At 46.3% G+C, this 21,058-nt stretch overlaps 1 protein-coding gene and 1 non-coding gene across 5 annotated transcripts; one reads left to right on the top strand and one right to left on the bottom strand.

The window, feature by feature from the left end:
* The first annotated feature begins 14,883 nt into the window (after nt 1–14,883).
* Nucleotides 14,884–14,957, top strand: TRNAE-UUC (transfer RNA glutamic acid (anticodon UUC)). Its single transcript has one exon. It is a non-coding gene; the product is annotated as a tRNA-Glu (tRNA).
* A 107-nt stretch (nt 14,958–15,064) lies between these two features.
* On the bottom strand, nt 15,065–20,575 carry LOC100273144 (uncharacterized). Of its 4 annotated transcripts, NM_001147591.1 has the most exons (10): nt 20,114–20,473; nt 19,185–19,311; nt 18,657–18,840; nt 17,207–17,289; nt 17,001–17,127; nt 16,779–16,892; nt 16,497–16,695; nt 16,146–16,191; nt 15,770–15,845; nt 15,080–15,652 (listed from the first exon to the last, which is right to left on the bottom strand). In NM_001147591.1, the coding sequence occupies exons 4-10, from the start codon at nt 17,273–17,275 to the stop codon at nt 15,336–15,338; spliced, it is 948 nt and encodes a 315-aa protein (NP_001141063.1). In that variant the 5' UTR covers nt 17,276–17,289; nt 18,657–18,840; nt 19,185–19,311; nt 20,114–20,473; the 3' UTR covers nt 15,080–15,335. The 4 variants fall into 4 exon arrangements, with proteins under 4 accessions (XP_008647524.1, XP_035815325.1, XP_008647526.1 ...); XM_008649302.3 differs by lacking the exon at nt 19,185–19,311 and having other exon boundaries at nt 15,065–15,652; nt 20,114–20,575; XM_035959432.1 differs by lacking the exon at nt 19,185–19,311 and having other exon boundaries at nt 15,065–15,652; nt 18,240–18,840; nt 20,114–20,570.
* Nucleotides 20,576–21,058: the final 483 nt, after the last annotated feature.

Genomic DNA, 21,058 nt, shown 5'->3' on the forward strand with positions numbered 1-21,058 from the left:
TTCGGGAAAATCCAGAGGCAACTCCACTATAATTCACTGGACTATCCGGTGTACATCGGACAGTGTCCGGTGCTCCAAGGAAGAGCGGCCTCAGGAACTCACCAGCTTCGGGAAACTGCAACGGCTGCTCCGCTATAATTCACCGGACATGTCCGGTGTAACTGCGGGGCAACGACTACTTCGCGCCAACGGTCACCTGCAACAGCAATTAATGCGCGCCAGAGCGCGCAGAAGTCAGGCATGCGCGTAGTGGCGCACCGGACACTCTACAGTACATGTCCGGTGCGCCACCGGACATCCAGGCGGGCCCAGAAGTCAGAGCTCCAACGGTCAGAACCCAACGACTTTGGTGACGTGGCTGGCGCACCGGACATGTCCGGTGTGCACCGGACTGTCCGGTGCACCATGCGACAGACAGCCCCACCAAACGGCTAGTTTGGTGGTTGGGGCTATAAATACCCCAACCACCCCTCATTCAAGTGATCCAAGTTTTCCACTTCTCAACCACTTACAAGAGCTAGGCATTCAATTCTAGACACACTCAAGTGATCAAATCCTCTCCAATTCCACACAAGACTTTAGTGATTAGCGAGAGAGATTTGTCGTGTTCTTTTGAGCTCTTGCGCTTGGATTGCTTCTTTCTTTCTCACTTGTTCTTGTGATCAAAACTCATTTGTAACCAAGGCAAGAGACACCAATTGTGTGGTGGTCCTTGCGGGGAAGTTTTGTTCCCGGGTTGATTTGAGAAGAGAAGCTCACTCGGTCCGAGGGACCGTTTGAGAGAGGGTAAGGGTTGAAAGAGATCCGGCCTTTGTGGCCTCCTCAACGGGGATAGGTTTGCGAGAACCGAACCTCGGTAAAACAAATCATCGTGTCTCACTTCGCATTTGCTCACGATTTGTTTTGCGCCCTCTCTCTCAGACTCGTGTTTATTTCTAACGCTAACCCGTCTCGTAGTTGTGTTTATATTTGTAAATTTCAGTTTCGCCCTATTCACCCCCCCTCTAGGCGACTTTCAATTGGTATCAGAGCCCGGTGCTTCATTAGAGCCTAACCGCTCGAAGTAATGTCGGGAGATCACACCAAGAGGGAGATGGAGACCGGCGACAAGCCCACTACGAGTCACGGGAGCACTTCATCGGAAGAGTCCCGCACCAAGAGGAAGGAGAAGAAGAAGGACTCCTCCAAAGGGAAGAAGTCTTCTTCACACCACAAAGAGAAGAAGGAGAAATTTTCTTCCCACAAGTCGCATCGGAGAGGCGACAAGCACAAGAGGATGAGGAAAGTGGTCTACTACGAGACCGACAGTTCATCAATATCGACCTCCGGCTCCGATGCGTCGTCCGTGACTTCTAAGCGCTAAGAGCGCAAGAAGTATACTAAGATCCCCCTACGCTACCCCCACATTTCTAAACATACACCTTTACTTTCCGTCCCTTTAGGCAAACCACCAACGTTTGATGGTGAAGATTATGCTAGGTGGAGTGATATGATGCGATATCACCTAACCTCACTCCACAAAAGTATATGGGATGTTGTTGAGTTTGGTGTACAGGTACCATCCGTAGGGGATGAAGACTATGATACGGACGAAGTGGCCCAAATCGAGCACTTCAACTCCCAAGCCACAACCATACTCCTCGCCTCTCTAAGTAGAGAGGAATATAACAAGGTGCAAGGATTGAAGAGTGCGAAGGAGATTTGGGACCTACTCAAGACCGCGCACGAGGGTGATGAACTCACCAAGATCACCAAGCGAGAAACGATCGAGGGGGAGCTCGGTCGCTTCCGTCTTCGCCAAGGGGAGGAGCCACAAGAAGCCACAAGATATGTACAACCGGCTCAAAACCTTGGTGAACCAAGTGCGCAATCTCGGGAGCAAGAAGTGGGACGATCACGAAGTTGTTAAGGTTATTCTAAGATCTTTTATTTTCCTTAACCCCACTCAAGTTCAATTAATTCGTGGTAATCCTAGATATACACTAATGACTCCCGAGGAAGTAATCGGGAATTTTGTGAGCTTTGAGTATATGATCAAGGGTTCGAAGAAAATCAACGAGCTAGATGATCCCTCCACATCCGCGGCACAACCGGTCGCATTTAAGGCGACGGAGGAGAAGAAAGAGGAGTCTACACCAAGTAGACAACCAATCGACGCCTCGAAGCTCGATAATGAGGAAATGGCGCTCGTCATCAAGAGCTTTCGCCAAATCCTCAAACAAAGGAGAGGGAAGGACTACAAACCCCGCTCCAAGAAAGTGTGCTACAAATGTGGTAAGCCCGGTCATTTTATTGCAAAATGTCCTATATCTAGTGACAGTGACAGGGGCGACGACAAGAAGGGAAAGAGGAGAGAAAAGAAGAGGTACTACAAGAAGAAGGGCGGCGATGCCCATATTTGCCGGGAGTGGGACTCCGACGAGAGCTCCACCGAGTCCTCCTCCGACGAGGACGCCGCTAACATCGCCGTCACCAAGGGACTCCTCTTCCCCAACGTCGGCCACAAGTGCCTCATGGCAAAGGACGGCAAAAGGAAGAAGGTTAAATCTAAATCCTCCACTAAATATGAATCCTCTAGTGATGATAATGCTAGTGATGAGGAGAATAATTTGCGTACCCTTTTTGCCGACCTAAACATGCAACAAAAGGAAAAACTAAATGAGCTAATTAGTGCCATCCATGAGAAGGATGATCTCTTGGACTCCCAAGAGGACTTCCTAATCAAGGAAAATAAAAAGCATGTTAAGGTTAAAAATGCTTATGCTCTACAAGTTGAAAAATGTGAAAAATTGTCTAGTGAGCTAAGCACTTGCCATGAGACTATTGACAACCTTAGAAATGAAAATGCTAGATTAATTGCTAAGGTTGATTCTCATGTTTGTGATGTCTCAATTCCCAATCTTAGAAATGATAATGATGATTTGCTTGCTAAGATTAAGGAGTTGAATGATTCTCTTGCTAGTCTTAGGATTGAAAATGAAAAATTAATTGCTAAGACTAAAGATTTTGATGTTTGCAATGCTAACCTTAGAAGTGAAAATGATATATTACATGCTAAGGTTGTAGAATTGAAATCTTGCAAACCCTCTACATCTACTGTTGAGCATGTTTCTATTTGCACTAGATGTAGAGATGTTGATATTGATGCTATTCATGATCACATGGTCTTAATTAAACAACAAAATGATCATATAGCAAAATTAGATGCTAAAATTGCCGAGCATAACTTAGAAAATGAAATGTTTAAATTTGCTAGAAGTATGCTCTATAATGGGAGACGCCCTGGCATCAAGGATGGCATTGGCTACCAAAGGGGAGACAATGTCAAACTTAGTGCCCCTCCTAAAAGATTGTCTAATTTTGTTAAGGGCAAGGCTCCCATGCCTCAGTATAACGAGGGTTACATTTTGTACCCTGCCGGTTATCCCGAGAGCAAAATTAGGAAAATTCATTCTAGGAAGTCTCACTCTGGCCCTAACCATGCTTTTATGTATAAGGGTGAGACATCTAGCTCTAGGCAACCAACCCATGCTAAGTTGCCTAGGAAGAAAACTCCTAGTGCATCAAATGATCATAGCATTTCATTTAAAACTTTTGATGCATCTTATGTTTTGACTAACAAATCTGGCAAGGTAGTTGCCAAGTTTGTTGGGGGCAAACACAAGGGCTCTAAGACTTGTGTTTGGGTACCCAAAGTTCTTGTGTCTAATGCCAAAGGACCCAAAACCGTTTGGGTACCTAAAGTCAAGAACTAAACTTGTTTTGTAGGTTTATGCATCCGGGGGCTCAAGTTGGATCATCGATAGCGGGTGCACAAACCACATGACGGGGGAGAAGAAGATGTTCTCCTCCTACGAGAAAAACCAAGATCCCCAACGAGCTATCACATTCGGGGATGGAAATCAAGGTTTGGTCAAAGGTTTGGGTAAAATAGCTATATCTCCTGACCATTCCATTTCCAATGTTTTTCTTCTAGATTCTTTAGATTACAATTTGCTTTCTGTTTCGCAATTATGTCAAATGGGCTACAACTATCTCTTTACTGATATAGGTGTCACTATCTTTAGAAGAAGTGATGATTCAATAGCATTTAAGGTAGTGTTGGAGGGTCAACTATACTTGGTAGATTTTGATAGAGCTGAACTCGACACTTGCTTAATTGCTAAGACTAACATGGGTTGGCTCTGGCACCGCCGACTAGCCCATGTTGGAATGAAGAATCTTCATAAGCTTCTAAAGGGAGAGCACATTTTAGGACTAACAAATGTTCATTTTGAGAAAGACAGGATTTGTAGCGCATGCCAAGCCGGAAAGCAAGTTGGCACTCATCATCCACACAAGAACATTATGACAAGTGACAGGCCACTGGAGCTCCTACACATGGATTTATTCGGCCCGATCGCTTACATAAGCATCGGCGGGAGTAAGTACTGTCTAGTTATTGTGGATGATTATTCTCGCTTCACTTGGTTGTTCTTTTTGCAGGAAAAATCCCATACCCAAGAGACCTTAAAGGGATTCTTGAGACGGGCTCAAAATGAGTTCGGCTTAAGAATCAAGAAAATTAGAAGCGACAACGGGACGGAGTTCAAGAACTCACAAATAGAAGGCTTCCTTGAGGAGGAGGGCATCAAACATGAGTTCTCTTCTCCCTACACCCCACAACAAAATGGTGTAGTGGAGAGGAAGAATCGAACTCTATTGGACATGGCAAGAACCATGCTTGATGAATACAAGACACCGGATCGGTTTTGGGCCGAGGCGGTCAACACCGCTTGCTACGCCATCAACCGGTTATATTTACACCGAATCCTCAAGAAGACATCCTATGAACTCCTAACCGGTAAAAAGCCCAATATTTCATATTTTAGAGTTTTTGGTAGCAAATGCTTTATTCTTGTTAAGAGAGGTAGAAAATCTAAATTTGCTCCTAAAACTGTAGAAGGCTTTTTACTAGGATATGACTCAAACACAAGGGCATATAGAGTCTTTAACAAGTCCTCAGGACTTGTTGAAGTTTCTTGTGACGTTGTGTTTGATGAAACTAACGGCTCTCAAGTAGAGCAAGTTGATCTTGATGAGATAGGTGAAGAACAGGCTCCATGCATCGCGCTAAGGAACATGTCCATTGGGGATGTGTGCCCTAAAGAATCCGAAGAGCCCCCACATGCACAAGATCAACCACCTCCTCCACGCAAGCATCTCCACCAACTCAAAATGAGGACGAGGCTCAAGTTGATGAAGGAGAAAATCAAAATGATGAGCCACCTCAAGATGACGGCAATGATCAAGGGGGAGATGCAAATGATCAAGACAAGGAGGATGAAGAACCAAGGCCGCCACACCCAAGAGTCCACCAAGCAATCCAACGAGATCACCCCGTCGACACCATCCTCGGCGACATTCATAAGGGGGTAACCACTCGATCTCGTGTTGCACATTTTTGTGAGCATTACTCTTTTGTTTCCTCTATTGAGCCACACAGGGTAGAGGAAGCACTTCAAGATTCGGATTGGGTGATGGCGATGCAAGAGGAGCTCAACAACTTCACTAGGAACGAGGTATGGCATTTAGTTCCACGTCCTAACCAAAATGTTGTAGGAACCAAGTGGGTCTTCCGCAACAAACAAGACGAGCATGGTGTGGTGACAAGGAACAAAGCCCGACTTATGGCCAAGGGATATTACCAAGTCGAAGGTTTGGATTTTGGTGAAACCTATGCACCCGTAGCTAGGCTTGAGTCAATTCGTATATTATTAGCCTATGCTACTTACCATGGCTTCAAGCTTTACCAAATGGACGTGAAGAGTGCCTTCCTCAATGGACCAATCAAGGAAGAGGTCTACGTTGAGCAACCTCCCGGCTTTGAAGATAGTGAGTACCCTAACCATGTCTATAGGCTCTCTAAGGCGCTTTATGGGCTCAAGCAAGCCCCAAGAGCATGGTATGAATGACTAAGAGATTTCCTTATTGCTAATGGTTTCAAAGTCGGCAAGGCCGATCCTACTTTATTCACTAAAACTCTTGACAATGATTTGTTTGTATGCCAAATTTATGTTGATGATATCATATTTGGGTCTACTAACGAATCTACTTGTGAAGAATTTAGTAGGATCATGACACAAAAATTCGAGATGTCTATGATGGGGGAGTTGAAGTATTTTCTAGGATTCCAAGTCAAGCAACTCCAAGAGGGCACCTTCATTTGCCAAACAAAGTATACACAAGACATTCTAACCAAGTTTGGAATGAAGGATGCCAAGCCCATCAAGACACCCATGGGAACTAATGGGCATCTCGACCTCGACACGGGAGGTAAATCCGTCGATCAAAAGGTATACCAGTCGATGATTGGTTCATTGCTTTATTTATGTGCATCTCGACCGGACATCATGCTTTCCGTATGCATGTGTGCAAGATTCCAAGCCGACCCTAAGGAATCACACCTTACGGCCGTAAAACGAATCTTGAGATATTTGGCTTATACTCCTAAGTTTGGGCTTTGGTACCCTCGGGGATCCGCATTTGACTTGATTGGTTATTCGGATGCCGATTGGGCGGGGTGTAAGATCAATAGAAAGAGCACATCAGGGACTTGCGAGTTCTTGGGAAGGTCCTTGGTGTCTTGGGCTTCAAAGAAGCAAAATTCGGTCGCTCTTTCAACAGCCGAAGCCGAGTATATTGCCGCAGGCCATTGTTGCGCGCAATTGCTTTGGATGAGGCAAACCCTGCGGGACTATGGTTACAAATTAACCAAAGTTCCTCTTCTATGTGATAATGAGAGTGCAATCCGCATGGCGGATAATCCCGTTGAGCATAGCCGCACTAAACACATAGCCATTCGGTATCACTTTCTTAGGGATCACCAACAAAAGGGGGATATCGAGATTACACTAAAGATCAATTAGCCGATATCTTTACCAAGCCACTAGATGAACAAACTTTTACCAAACTTAGGCATGAGCTCAATATTCTTGATTCTAGGAATTTCTTTTGCTAATTTGCACACATAGCTCATAAGTATACCTTTGATCATGTCTCTTTTATATATGCTATGACTAATGTGTTTTCAAGTGTATTTCAAACCAAGTCATAGGTATATTGAAAGGGAATTGGAGTCTTCGGCGAAGACAAAGGCTTCCACTTCACTCTACTACTCATCCTTCGCCGTCGCTCTGCATCACTCTCCGTCTTTGGTATAATCTTCACTCATATGTTTTTATTTGCCAAAGGGGAGAAAGTAGGTAGGAACGGGCCTATATTTCATTCCAAGTATCCGTTTTTGGCGATTCATGCCAAAGGGGGAGAAAGTATTGGCCCAAAGCAAAAGGACCGCACCACCACCCTAATTTTTAAAATTAATGATTTTCAATTGGTAAATTTCAAATTGGTATCTCTTTGTGTTCTAAAGGAGGAGCAAGTAGTATTTTCAAAACTTGATATCTTAAAACCCTCTTGAACACTAAGAGGAGAATTGATTGAGGGGGAGTTTTTGTTTTTAGTCAAAGGAAAAAGCATTTGAAACAAGGGGAGAAAATTTTCAAATCTTATAAATGCTTCTCAAAATCTTATTCATTTACCTTTGACCATTTTGCAAAAGGACTTTAAAAAGAATTTGCAAAAACAAAACATGTGGTGCAAGCGTGGTCCAAAATGTTAATAATAAAGAAACAATCCATGCATATCTAGTAAGTAACATTTATTGGCTCAATTCCAAGCAACCTTTGCACTTACATTATGCAAACTAGTTCAATTATGCACTTTTTATTTGCTTTGGTTTGTGTTGGCATCAATCACCAAAAAGGGGGAGATTGAAAGGGAATTAGGCTTACACCTAGTCCCTAATTAATTTTGGTGGTTGAATTGCCCAACACAAATAATTGGACTAACTAGTTTGCCCAAGTTTACAAGTTATACAGGTGCCAAAGGTTCACACTTAGCCAATAAAAAGACCAAGTATTGGGTTCAACAAAAGAGCAAAGGGACAACCGAAGGCACCTCTGGTCTGGCGCACCGGACTGTCCGGTGTGCCACCGGACATGTCCGGTGCACCAGAGGACTCCAGTGCAAACTCATCGTCTTCGGGAAAATCCAGAGGCAACTCCACTATAATTCACCGGACTGTCCGGTGTACACCGGACAGTGTCCGGTGCTCCAAGGAAGAGCGGCCTTAGGAACTCACCAGCTTCGGGAAACTGCAACGGCTGCTCCGCTATAATTCACCGGACTGTCCGGTGTAACTGCGGGGCAACAGCTACTTCGCGCCAACGGTCACCTGCAACAGCAATTAATGCGCGCCAGAGCACACAGAAGTCAGGCACGCGCGTAGTGGCGCACCGGACACTCTACAGTACATGTCTGGTGCGCCACCGGACATCCAGGCAGGCCCAGAAGTCAGAGCTCCAACGGTCAAAACCCAACGGCTTTGGTGACGTGGCTGGCGCACCGGACATGTCCGGTGTGCACCGGACTGTCCGGTGCACCATGCGACAGACAGCCCCACCAAACGGCTAGTTTGGTGGTTGGGGCTATAAATACCCCAACCACCCCTCATTCAAGTGATCCAAGTTTTCCACTTCTCAACCACTTACAAGAGCTAGGCATTCAATTCTAGACACACTCAAGTGATCAAATCCTCTCCAATTCAACACAAGACTTTAGTGATTAGCGAGAGAGATTTGTCGTGTTCTTTTGAGCTCTTGCGCTTGGATTGCTTCTTTCTTTCTCACTTGTTCTTGTGATCAAAACTCATTTGTAACCAAGGCAAGAGACACCAATTGTGTGGTGGTCCTTGAGGGGAAGTTTTGTTCCCGGGTTGATTTGAGAAGAGAAGCTCACTCGGTCCGAGGGACCGTTTGAGAGAGGGTAAGGGTTGAAAGAGACCCGGCCTTTGTGGCCTCCTCAACGGGGAGTAGGTTTGCGAGAACCGAACCTCGGTAAAACAAATCATCGTGTCTCACTTCGCATTTGCTCACGATTTGTTTTGCGCCCTCTCTCTCGGACTCGTGTTTATTTCTAACGCTAACCCGTCTCGTAGTTGTGTTTATATTTGTAAATTTCAGTTTCGCCCTATTTACCCCCCCTCTAGGCGACTTTCAACAACATTAGCTGATTTCTTGTCTTGTGTGAACTTGCGATCAGGGCACTCTCTAGCCCAATGTTGATCACTGCCACAGACAAAGCATCCTTCCTTTCCCTTGTTGTTGTTGTTCTTCTTTTTAAATTGTGCTGTTTGAACAGGTTTATTTGCGTTCTCTGGTATGTTCTGGTTTTTCTTCTTGTTAAACTTGCGGAAGTTTCTCTTCTGCACCACATTAGCAGTAGAGGTCTCAACACCTTTTCCACTGTCCTTTGTTCTAGCCCTTTCCTCAACATCAAGAGTACCAATGAGCTCCTCCACATTGAACTCTTGTCTCTTATGTTTGAGAGAGGTAGCAAAGTCCTTCCAAGAAGGTGGCAACTTGGCGATTATACCGCCAGCCACAAACTTGTCAGGCAAAGGACAAGGAAAAAGTTCGAGTTCCTTAGCTAGTGCTTGAAACTCATGAGCCTGTTCCACTACAGATCGGTTCTCAACCATCTTGTAGTCATATAGCTGCTCCATGAGATACAGCTCGCTACCAGCGTCAGTAACTCCAAACTTTCCAACAAGTGCATCCCACAGCTCTTTCCCTGTAGGAAGGATGATATAGCTTTTCTGGAATTTTGTGTCAAGTGCGCTAATCACTGCTCCTCGAAAGAGGTTGTCATCAGCCTTAAACTTAGCCTCATCCTCAGGAGGTAAGTTGGCAGGCTTGCCCTCAGCGGCATAATAACATGACATTGCAGTTAGCCACAACTCCATCTTAGCTTTCCATATCAAGAAGTTTTTACCATCAAAAGGATCAGGCTTTAGCACAGCAGCAAAACCTCTGACAGAAAATGCCTAACATTAGGTTTTTGGATTGTTAGAAATATAGGCATTTTCCATATCATTTTAATTCCATAAATTATCATTATGATGATGACATATAAAATATGTTTAATCATAAAAATCACGATCTCAAATATATCCATAACAATATGGATCATGAGAAAATAAAGCATATGAATCATATAAATATAATAAGCATATAAACATGGAACATGTTTTATTATGGAACAACTGAAAATAAACAGATAGCAACACAAACAGCATGACTGTAAAATTAAAACAAACAGATTTATCATACTACTAGTATGAACAGGCATCAGACATGTCAAGATATAATACGACAAAACAGTTTGGATAAATTTATGACTATATATGAAACAGCAGGTATTAACATATGAAACATATATAATCTGCAGAACGTAAAACAATAAGGAGATGAATTGATCATACCCTCCCATATGCTCCGAGGATCTAGATCCTTGTCCAACTTCACTTGTCATGTCGTACGAGATGAAGATGTCAGGAACTAGCGATGAAGACAACGACAGACGTTGGGCAGTCGCGTAGACGCTCCCCAAAAATCTAATTGCCGATCCCCCGAGCAGGGTCTCGAACGGCAAGGGCTTCGGAGGCACCTGCCCTCTCGCCTCTTTGTGCGCGCAGAGCTACGAGATGGAAACACCCTCACTTGCGGCTGGACTTGTGACTCTGAAATGGTTCTGTTCTCGTGTACCAAGTGCCAGGGGTTCTCCTCTATTTAACCTCTCGCAGAGGGAAGCTGAAGGAGAAGAGTCGCATGCGACACGCTAAGAGACGGGCAACTGAAGGACAACAGTCTCGCATGCAGCTGACGAAGAGACAAGCAGCTGAAAGATTTACGCGGTTAGTGAGTGCTAAAAATTAACACAACCACACCACGCACAACCACACCACGCCCGCTCGCCTGCCTCGCCACGCCACGCCCGGCCTGGCCGCCGGCGGCGACGCGCGCGCGCTTGTGGCACGCCCTTGTCCATTTCTTGACTTCTCAAGTTAGGTGGAATAAATCCCACCATATAAGTCAAGCCAAAATACCCTTGGACTTCCAATGTGGTACTATTAGTATTCTCCACCATTACACACCATAGAGTTTATTCAATAAATGGGCCAAGCCCATAAAAGATCCAACATGCACACACAGAAATCTCCCAAATCTAGTGTCTGTAGATGGTAACGCGCTGCACAGGGAGGGACGGACCGTGCTGGCGGCACTATCCTCTTTGCAATGGCACATCATCCTAGGGGGCGCTCTTGGTGGCTCGGCGTCGTGTGTGGGGGAGCGGGAGAAGAGTGGCGAGACGTGGGGAGGAGCGGAGCGTGCGGTGGCAGCTCTCCACGGCTTTGCTGTCCATGGCCCCAGAGAAGGCCGCCAAGACCATGTGCCAGGAGAGATGACGGGGGGCGCTCTGACCGTTTGCTTCCATTACCGATACGCTCTGACCGTATTGGGATACCGATACGCTGTATATCAAACAAAATCTGTATTAGTACATTGTTTGTTTCCATTACCTCTGACTGTTTGCGTTTACATTTCCTGTTGCTGGATCAAACCTGGATACACAGTACGAGCGTCCTGGGTCCATGCGGGCTGTGTTGTGCGACCACACATGGCCACCAATTTTAGTAGAGATCAATATCTCTACTACTCTATAAGAAGGTAACGTGGGCGTCCACACCAGGCTTCACCATGCATCCACCCCCTCACGCCACAACCGCCATTCTAGGACCATCCTCGGATTCCGCCCGAGAGTCCTCGCCCCACATTGCTGCCATTCACGGACTGAACATAGATGGAAGACGAAGCCTCCGGTCTGCGTCTCTTCGTCCCGAGATCTCGCACTCGCGCGTCGATCGAAGGCTCGCCTTCGGTCCACGCCTACGCCCACACCCTCGCTCGCACCCAAGGTGTCGCCCCCTCCCCCACCGTTGTCCTCTCTTGCTCCCTCCAGCACCTGTTGTCTTTCTCACTCCATGGCGTGGATCAGGATGGTCCTCACGGTGGAAGCCACCCGAGACAGCTGCATGCCCCGGCAATCGCCGTCGCCTCGCTCACTCGATCTAACACTAGTTTGTCTGTTTTCGTGTCGATTAGGTGATTAGGTGGTGTGCAGCTCGATCTAACGCGAGTTTGTTTGTTTATCGGTGCAGCTTACTGGCAAAGAGTACGCATCGTCATTGGACTTGCTCTGGCTCTTCGCCTACAACACCCTGAATGACTACAAGAGTAAGATCGTGGCATGCGCCTTTGCAATTCTTACAATGTTTAGATCTTTGCAGCTTTGCATTTGTTGTTGTGCGTCTTGGTGTATGCGTTCGTTGCTGCCACTGCCCAAGGCTTCATGTTCGTGTTGCGCCACTGGCTAAGCTCTAGCACTGCAGTTGCGGTCTTTGCCACAAGTCTAGCCCTGGCGAGCCCTCTTCGTCTCGCCGCCGCGATAATAGCAGGGCACCTCGTCCGCTAGTGGCCGGGCCAGACAGGGGATTCCTATGCAATTCCTGTGGCTATGCTGGTTTCTCTTCTAATTCTGCTTCAACTTTTGGTTTTTTCGTATGCCTTCCCAATCTAATAGAACTACTCCTACATCTGTATCATCTACTGCTGCTGCTATATCTGAGTTGTCATCATATCTTGATAGTGATACTATCACCCAGTTTGACTCTGATTTCAATCTTCTAAACTGGTGGTAGCGGCATAAGTTGACATATCATGTGCTTTCTAGACTTGCTAAAGATGTTCTAACTGTGCCTGCTTCCACTGTATCATCAGAGTCCACTTTTAGTTTAGCTGGTAGGGTGCTTGAAGACCGGCGGCGGCGCCTAACTCCTCATATGGTTAAAGTTATGTCTTGCATAAAGGATTGGGAGCTCGCTGACTTGCATAGTCAGCACACGGTGGAGAAAGATACCAAAGAACTTGAAGCTGTTTTTGAAGCAATGTACCTAGAAGAAACTGGTGGAGGCAAAGAAAGAAGAGGTGGAGGATCTGGTGGAGCTGGTAGATCTTGAGCAGCTGAACTATTGCTATTACTATACTCTGTTCTTCTGTTGTAACTTGTGATGAACTATTAAACTCTGGACTTACATTGAACCTATATAGGAGCTGGTTGTACTTTTTTCCTTCCTAGGGTTTTCTCACGAGGTGTGAGTTTTTATCTAGGAAGATTTTTAACGAGGTATCATTGCACTAAGGCTTCATTAGTATATTGTTTGCATAAACTTTTGTGAATTGTGATTTTGTCTCTGAGATGTTTTGTGAACTGTGTGAAATATGATATGTGAATTTCCATATGTCAGTTTGTGATATGTGAATTGAGTGAAATATGATTCAGTTGTTTTTTTTGAAATTAGCATGCTTCGGGCCAGCCCGGCCCTATTGGCTGGGCCAGAGAGATGGCCTGTTTAAGTCTATCCCCTGCCGTGTTTGGTCCAGCAGTTCAGTCCACGGGCTAGCACGACACATAAGTAGGATCGTGCCGTGCCCGGCACGCACAGTAGCGTGTCGTGCCGGCCCGACACGCACGAATGGACATGTATAGTGGAGTGTAAAGTGGCGCAGAAGCGAGCTGCCCTGCCATGCCATGCCCCAATTGCCCATGGCAGAGGAAGAAGTAGCAGGCTATCGTGGCCCCGAATCCAATGCCTTGTCGTCCTTGCTGTTTGGGTGAAGAACCCAGAACGAGAGGCGAGCACGCGTGGGTCTTTGTGTGCGCACACTGTTCCAGGACGTTTACCAAGACGTACGTTGTGACTCGTGGACGAAAACGTCGTCTTGCTCACCGAGTCAGCATGGGGCATGCCGCCTGAAAGCATGGGAGGTTGGGGACAGCGGACGGTGACCGATCACCGATGCCATGGAAGAAGAAACATCTTTCTTGGGGCGTGTATACCGCGTACTCCTACATACAGCCACAGCCCACAGCCGGCAGCCCACAGCCTCAGAGGCCAAGAAAGAGCGCCCGTCGCTCAGCGTTCAGTGTGGAAATGAAAAAGAAGATGCGGGAGCGTCAGCCTTTGCATGGAAAGCAGGTGGATGGAGGGAGGGAGGGACCGAGGGAGCATTCGTGGGGCCACTGTCAGTACTCAGTAGTATAGTCACTCATCAGTCATCACATGAGGTTGCCGTTGGCCGTTGCAGTGCAGGCGGGGCAGGGCCATGGAGCCATGGAGGTCGTCCTGCGACTCAGCGAGGCCACCACAGCAGACAGCAAGGAGCACGGATGAACTACTACCAGCTACCACCAACCGCTGTGTTAGCTGTGCCTGTGGCCCTGTGCAAGTGTGCATGGAGGAGGACCGTATCATTGAATCTGAGGAAATCTTGAACCTTGTCGAGCTAGCTCTCGCGTCGCCCTAGCCTGTCTGGCTTCCTTCCCAGTCGTTCGCCCCGATGCAGGAGACCTCTCCTCTCCTCTTCGACAGCGGCCACGCCCAGCTTGGGCTTAACAGACGCAGACCATGCGTACGTGCTGTTTTGCCTTCTCGTTCTCTCTATCTTCTCTCTCTCGTGCTTTTCATTAGATAGAATAACAAGAACGAAAAAACCAGGGAGGTTGTTCCTTCCTCTCTCTCTCTCTCTCTCCTTTTTTTCCCTGAAAAGAAGCAGAAAAATAAATAAAAAATTAAGGAAAGGGCGCATCTTGGTTCATGGCGTGCCTAGCTTGAACCATGGCACGGTAGTAGTTTCAGCGCAGAGGAGGAGATGTACCATTGCACCTGCCTACTTGCAAATTGCTTCTCTGTTTTTGTTTTCTTTCTTTCTGGCTGACTCCGGATCTTCTTCGGAGGAGCTCTACCCCTCTCGCAAAGTTGAGCTCTGCTGCGGACTCTGGCTGTGTTTTTGACAAAATACGGCATTGCATTTTCTGCGTAGATGGGACGTCTGGTTGAGATGCAATCAACTATTAGAATTAGTTGGGCACTCCTTCAACGATTCCATTGTCGTCTAGTCCGGTTAGGATATCTGGCTTTCACCCAGACGACCCGGGTTCAAATCCCGGCAATGGAAAGTTTTTTTCTGTTTCCCTATTTTTTGCGTTTTTTCGTCACTGTTCACTTACATTTTTTACTCAGGTCCACCAATTTTCACCCTGCATAGTCTGGCACACTGTATCGTTTAAATGCACAATTACTGCAGCCAGCGTTTTTTTTTCTTGTCACTGTTCATGTACATTTTTACTCAAGCTCACCTCTTTCTTTTCTCCCCTGCATAGGCTGGCGCACTGGATTATTTCAATGTACAGTTACTGCAGCCAGTGTAGATGAACAGAAGGTCTGGCACCTAAAAAGGAGAGGCTAGTAAAGACGAGCGAGGATTACATCTCTCGGTGTTCTGATTACACGGTTATACGGCGGTAGTAAGAGTTTACAGACTTGTATATGTTCTTCATTCTAGCAGCAGTTCTAACTCGGCAAAGCCGTCGTCGTCGTCGAGGTCCTCGTGATCCTGTACTCCCGATTCATCATTGTCGACCGCCATGAGCTGATCGCCACGGGATCCATCCTCGTGACATTGAGCTCCTGATTCATCGTTGTCGATGGCCATGAGCTGGTCGCCAGGGGATGAGGATAATCCTGTCCTCTCGTAGAACCCCTCCTTCTGGACATCCCATTCTTTGACGACTTCATCTATCTTGTCGCCCAACAGCCTCTCACTCTGAAGGAGGTGCTTAGCATCGTCAACTTCGACAGTTTGGCTTGCCTCTGTCCAGGTGATAGGGGCAAACAGACAGCAGTTGGATTAGGAACAGCGTTGTGTCCGGAGTCTTACGTAAAGGAGAAGGAAAATGCACATATCCGACAATGGCAATGGACAGGCACCTGCAAGGGCCAGTTCCTTTGCTTCTGCATACTCCTTTGACAATTTCTTGATGCTATCAAGCTCGAACTCAGCACCCTACAGGAAGATGAATAAATCAGTAACAGAAGCGTACCCTGCGTAATGTTTGTAGTATATATAAAAAATAAAGGATTGGCAGGCTGCCTTTTTTATGATATATTTCCAACCCAAGACAGCATGATAATTCTTTAATAAGATCTTGTGAAAAATAAGCGCAAGCACAGGTCCACTTTACACAGCTTGTACTAAAACATAAACTATAAGGATCACGTTCTCGGATGTGTGCCAACCACGGCACCGTGTCCCCGCCATGCCAGCATGATAGTAGTAGAACTATAATAAAAACATTGAACTTACCAAGTCCATGTGCAAATATCTTTCTGCTTGGGTATTTGCAAATAACCTGCAAACATAGAGGTTACATGGAAAATATCAGCAAGCAACAGATTTAACCTTGTTTTTTTGTTGTTGACCAAATTATAGCCTTGTTTTCAAAGCAAGAAACATGAGTAATAAACTGCACTTTGGAACAACATGCAAGGTTGTAGCAAGGCGAAGGAACTTAGAGTGAATATTAAAGAAAACACTCACATGAACATCATATTAAAATAAACAGTAATGCTACGTCTTATTTAGACATATATTGGTGCAATTTACTCAAAACAAAATACTAATGCTGAAGATCCCAGTAGCAAAAGTCAGACATACTTGTCACATGCAAATTTTACTCGCTTGTTCTGCAATGCGGTCAATTCCTCGACCTGCTTGTCCCCGTTGTCGTCGATCAAATTCATGTAGCCAAACAAAAACATGTCTTTATCCAGCATCCTTTTGACAAGTGCAGGCACGAGCTGCAGTCCATTTTGCTTCGCCATAACAACGATATCTTTCAGTTGCCTGCACTCCTCTGTTTCCAAAAGGAGAAAATATTTAATGTGTTAAAGAATAGTTCCAGCATGCACCAGATATTGGCTCAAATATGTGCCTTACCAAGAGACAAGTAAATCTTGAACTGCGGCTTGTATGGCTGGCACTCATACAGACAGTAAAGGCAGTATAGCCCAGCCAATCTTTGGTGCAGTGAACTTTGAGAAGTCAAATAACCTGGACATAAAATTAAGTGGAAAATAGTTCAGCTGTGACCACAAAAAGGATTACCGGTAAGTGTGGATTCAGTTCAGAAATATGCTCTTTCAGGAAGCCAGCACCTACCAATACAATGCAGAAAGAGGGACTGCATGAATAAACCCGAGTTTGTCTTAGGCCTGCCTTCATAGATATAAGAAAATTTCTTGCCCATCCATACTCGTTTGAATTCAAAGAGTGACGTACAGTTCTCCTACCAATCAGGAACACGGAGATGTTATCATTCATCTAAAGTTAATATGTGCACGCGTGGAGAGAATTTGAAAAACTACCTTGGAATAATCAGCTATCAGCTCATCAATATCCAGCTTGAACAGATCAATATCTATATTTAAAGGCATGGCCAAGCCTCAAACTATATAAGAAAACTAAAGTTCAGTCGATTGGAGATAAAAACAAGAAATCGCCAACAACCAGCAGCGTGCAATGGAGATGTAAATAAATAAAGCAATTTTAACAACCACCAACCTAAGAGCACCATGGTGACAACACTACGCAAAATCCTTGTGTTGACTAACTTAACATGGCAATAGATGTTCAGTATCTGAACAAAGGATGGACAGGGACCAATTGCTGGAGAATCACAAGGGAAGGACAGGAGGGGGCGCTGAACGCTGACAAAACTTATGCTATGAGCCTATGGTGGCTTCCTGATGGATACCAAGGGATTAGCAGCACCCTACAGTACAACACCCCACCCACAAGTTGTGTATCTAGGTGATGAACAGATACTCCCTAAGTGATGGACCCAGAAACGAGGCAAGGCTGCAAGGGGGGCTGATAATTGAAGGCTAGAAATTTTACTGGTGATACACTATAACCTATAACAGATATAACAAAGAACACTTACAGCGATATCAATTCAAAATGCTTAAATAATATATAGAACGTTGTGGATTGGAAAATAACAAGAACATTTTATGACTAAAAGATCACATATTCACATGCCTTCATAATTTCACATAAGTTTGGTGACAATATATAATTCCACATTTAAAAAAAAACATAGTTCCACACAAAAGTGGTTGCCACTTGCCAGATAAGCCTATTAAGTGATAATGTACCAGGTGAAACGCAAGCAGGTTTGTGACAGTGGGAGAAAATAGCTAGGATTGCAGACATAGTTCTGTATGTACTAGCCCAATGCCTCAAACGTGAACATTACTTCTGTCGCATTCATCGAGTCCAAATAAAAACTAGACATTGGCACTTTGGCATTTTTTGAAGGGAATTTAAGAATGCGAGTATACAGTGGATGGAAACTAGAAATCAATAGTCCATTACTCACAAACCACAGTTACTCACTGTGGTCGACGGCGACCCTTGATCTGGTCCGTGCTATACAGCAAGCCCAAGTCAGCAGGGTGCAGGGGCGGGGGGTGGCCGGCTGGGGCGACCTGGCCAACCGCCAGCGCCCGCAGGCAACAGGGAGGGCCACGCGCAGATCCACCGGTGAACTCGCTTCCTAGCCCGGGGGCCGGGGCCAAAGTCGCCGGTCGACAGGGAGGCGGGGAGCGGAGCAGAGCTTGGAGGAGCACCACACCAGTGCGCCGCTGGTCCACCACGGAAGAGGAGAACAGAGGGTGGCTTGGTGGGGGCTAAAAGCCAAGGGGGCGCGGTTGCTGGACGTGGTCGGGGATTTGGCGGCCGCTCGGAGCTGTGGCGCTCCGCTCGAGAGTCGGAACTCAGAAGTGAGGCGGGCAGATGGGAGTGTGGCCTGACCTGATCTTATTGATGAGGAACTTGTGGAGCTTCTTGCACGATCCGCACAAGGCCCTCCACCGTTGACATGAGGATGGCAGCCTGGAGCAGCAACATCGCGAGGAGCTCTAGGACGACGACGCGAGTTCCATGGTCACGATCTTCAGCAACAGAGGGCAGAACCAGCAACGACCGGTGATGAGGGCTGCAGTGAGAGGAGGAAGAGAGAGGGAGATAGTATTGTAAATGGCCCCACCTTGCAAACAAAACTTGGTGATAAAATGGCCCCACCTTGACATACTTTATTTATCTGTTATTTACTTTGTAGATAAGGATGTTTAATTGTCATTCATTCAGACGAATCTCTAAATCTTTCTCGATCAGATAACGAACTTTCCAGTTTGGTAAGTATGATAAACATAGTATTGTATAACCTTTCTGTTTACAAATTGTAATCTGATGATTTTTTAGGCAAACTGGTTGGAGGGATCTTATTCAGAAGTGTAGCGGCGGACTACTCATCTCTTTGGAGAGCAGAAACAGCCTTACTTTGCAACTTGATAAGGTTTATACCCCATCTTGCTGAACCCAAATAACTGAGTATGTTTCCTCTTGGCACAATTCACACAGATGCATAGCTTCAGATCGATCTATATTCCACTTGCAAAATTACTCGCTGCTAAAACAACCAGGGTTACCGTTTGGACTTTCAGAGATACTGAACTTGAGAAACCAGGGAAATAAAAACATTGCTGACTTTGTTAGACTATTTATAATAAAACAGGTACATTGAGCTAACAGTACAGCACCCCTCCCCCTCCACCTGATTATTGATTTACCTCCATATTAGCAACTTTCTGTATGTTGCCTTTTCACAGAAACTTTGTGCTATACTCACTAAAGCAACATTCAACAAACCTTTTCATACTGCAATGGTAGACAAACATAAACATGGATATAACTATAGCTACCAAAGATTACCCAAATTACTCTACTGTGTTCCAATCAAGATTTAAAATACTAATATAATAACGACCAATGCATTTCGTTGCACATTTTCATAAACTATGTATGCACCTTAAAAAAGAAACAAACCTGATTTATTTATGATGTCCCTTCACACATATTTAACTACATACACAATGTTACTTTTCTATATTCCCATCACTCAATGAGATAGACACAATGAAACTTGATTTACTTATTCCTAATATTGCAAGTTCCTTTGGCGCTTTGAACCATTGCCCATCCCTTTTCATGGGCTGCATCTTCTACCAGAGCAGGTATTCGTTTTTGCAAGCATAAGAACTAGTTTGCATTACGCAACGGCTAAACAGGTTATTCATTCAGGCATATCAGAATTTTATGAGCGAACAGTTGGTGCAAAACAGTCTTGGAGGACACAGCTTGCAACAAAAGCGCAATTCAATTTAGAATGCTCGTACATCCCTTTGAACCATTGCCCATCCCTTTCTTACCCTGTCCATGCTTCAGATCAAGCCGGCGGATTGGCGCTTCTCTGTGCCTCTGTCGCCGGCCACAGAACGGGTGGAATCAGTGACGGAGCCACACAAAAATTATAGGTGGAGCGAGTTCTAACGCCGCTCGCAAGTCGCAACTCCAGGCTCCAGCTAGCCACCGACTGACCGCCAGCCACGGGTTGCTCCTGCTCACTCCGCGCCGACCGCGCACTCGCGTGGCCGCTTGCTGACTACACGGCCCCAGGGGCGGGGCCGCTGAGGGATGAGGCGCCGGGCCGCTGGTTCGGCTGCTCCTCGCGTAACTCGGGCCTCAGGCCTCCGGGCTTTGGCAGTCCGGCGGGTGGCGGGTGGCGGGCGAAGGACGGCGGAGCGAGCAGGACGGGGTCGGGACTCGGGAGGGTAGGGTTCTGTGGGTGTTTTTTCGGCTTGGAGATGAAAGGGGATTGGGCAGGCCGGGCCAGGTGGAGTCGCATTACAAGTGGGCTGCTTTTGTTAAATGGCTGGCATGTGGGATCTCCAAAAAATGGCCAAATTTACACCCGACGGATTCTCAATTCTCATTTACTTTTGGGGCGTCAATCTTCATGGGCCACAAAATTTTTGCGCCCCAGCGCCATCGAGGCCGACGCCGATATGAAGAATCGAACATAGGGTGGTGTGGGCGAGGCCGCGAGGGCGTAGCGGCAGCCCGCAGGAAAGACCGTTGCGTACTAGCGTGCTCGTTGAAGAATCGAACGCCTTCGACAAGTTCGACAGAATGCCCAAGCGGCCCTTGCCCCTTGCCCTTGTGGCCTTCACCCTCCCTCGCTCTGCGGTGCGCCCAGCCGATCACTGGCCGCGCCAGTTTATACCACCGGCCACTTATCTGCGAATGCCGGCAGGCGGCAGCCGACAGTGGGTTGCGCCATGGCTGATTGGCTGCTACAGACGATTGACGGCGAC

This window comes from Zea mays, chromosome 6 (assembly GCF_902167145.1).
Source record: "Zea mays cultivar B73 chromosome 6, Zm-B73-REFERENCE-NAM-5.0, whole genome shotgun sequence".
Taxonomy (NCBI): domain Eukaryota; kingdom Viridiplantae; phylum Streptophyta; class Magnoliopsida; order Poales; family Poaceae; genus Zea; species Zea mays.

Excerpts from the sequence above, each read along its gene's own strand:
- LOC100273144 (XM_008649302.3), bottom strand. The coding sequence starts at position 17,275 with ATGCCTTTAAATATAGATATTGATCTGTTCAAGCTGGATATTGATGAG. Across the intron at positions 16,192-16,496 it reads GTAAAATTTGCATGTGACAA|GTTATTTGCAAATACCCAAG; the intron begins GTATGTCTGACT and ends CTATGTTTGCAG. Across the intron at positions 15,653-15,769 it reads AAAGGAACTGGCCCTTGCAG|AGGCAAGCCAAACTGTCGAA; the intron begins GTGCCTGTCCAT and ends TCACCTGGACAG.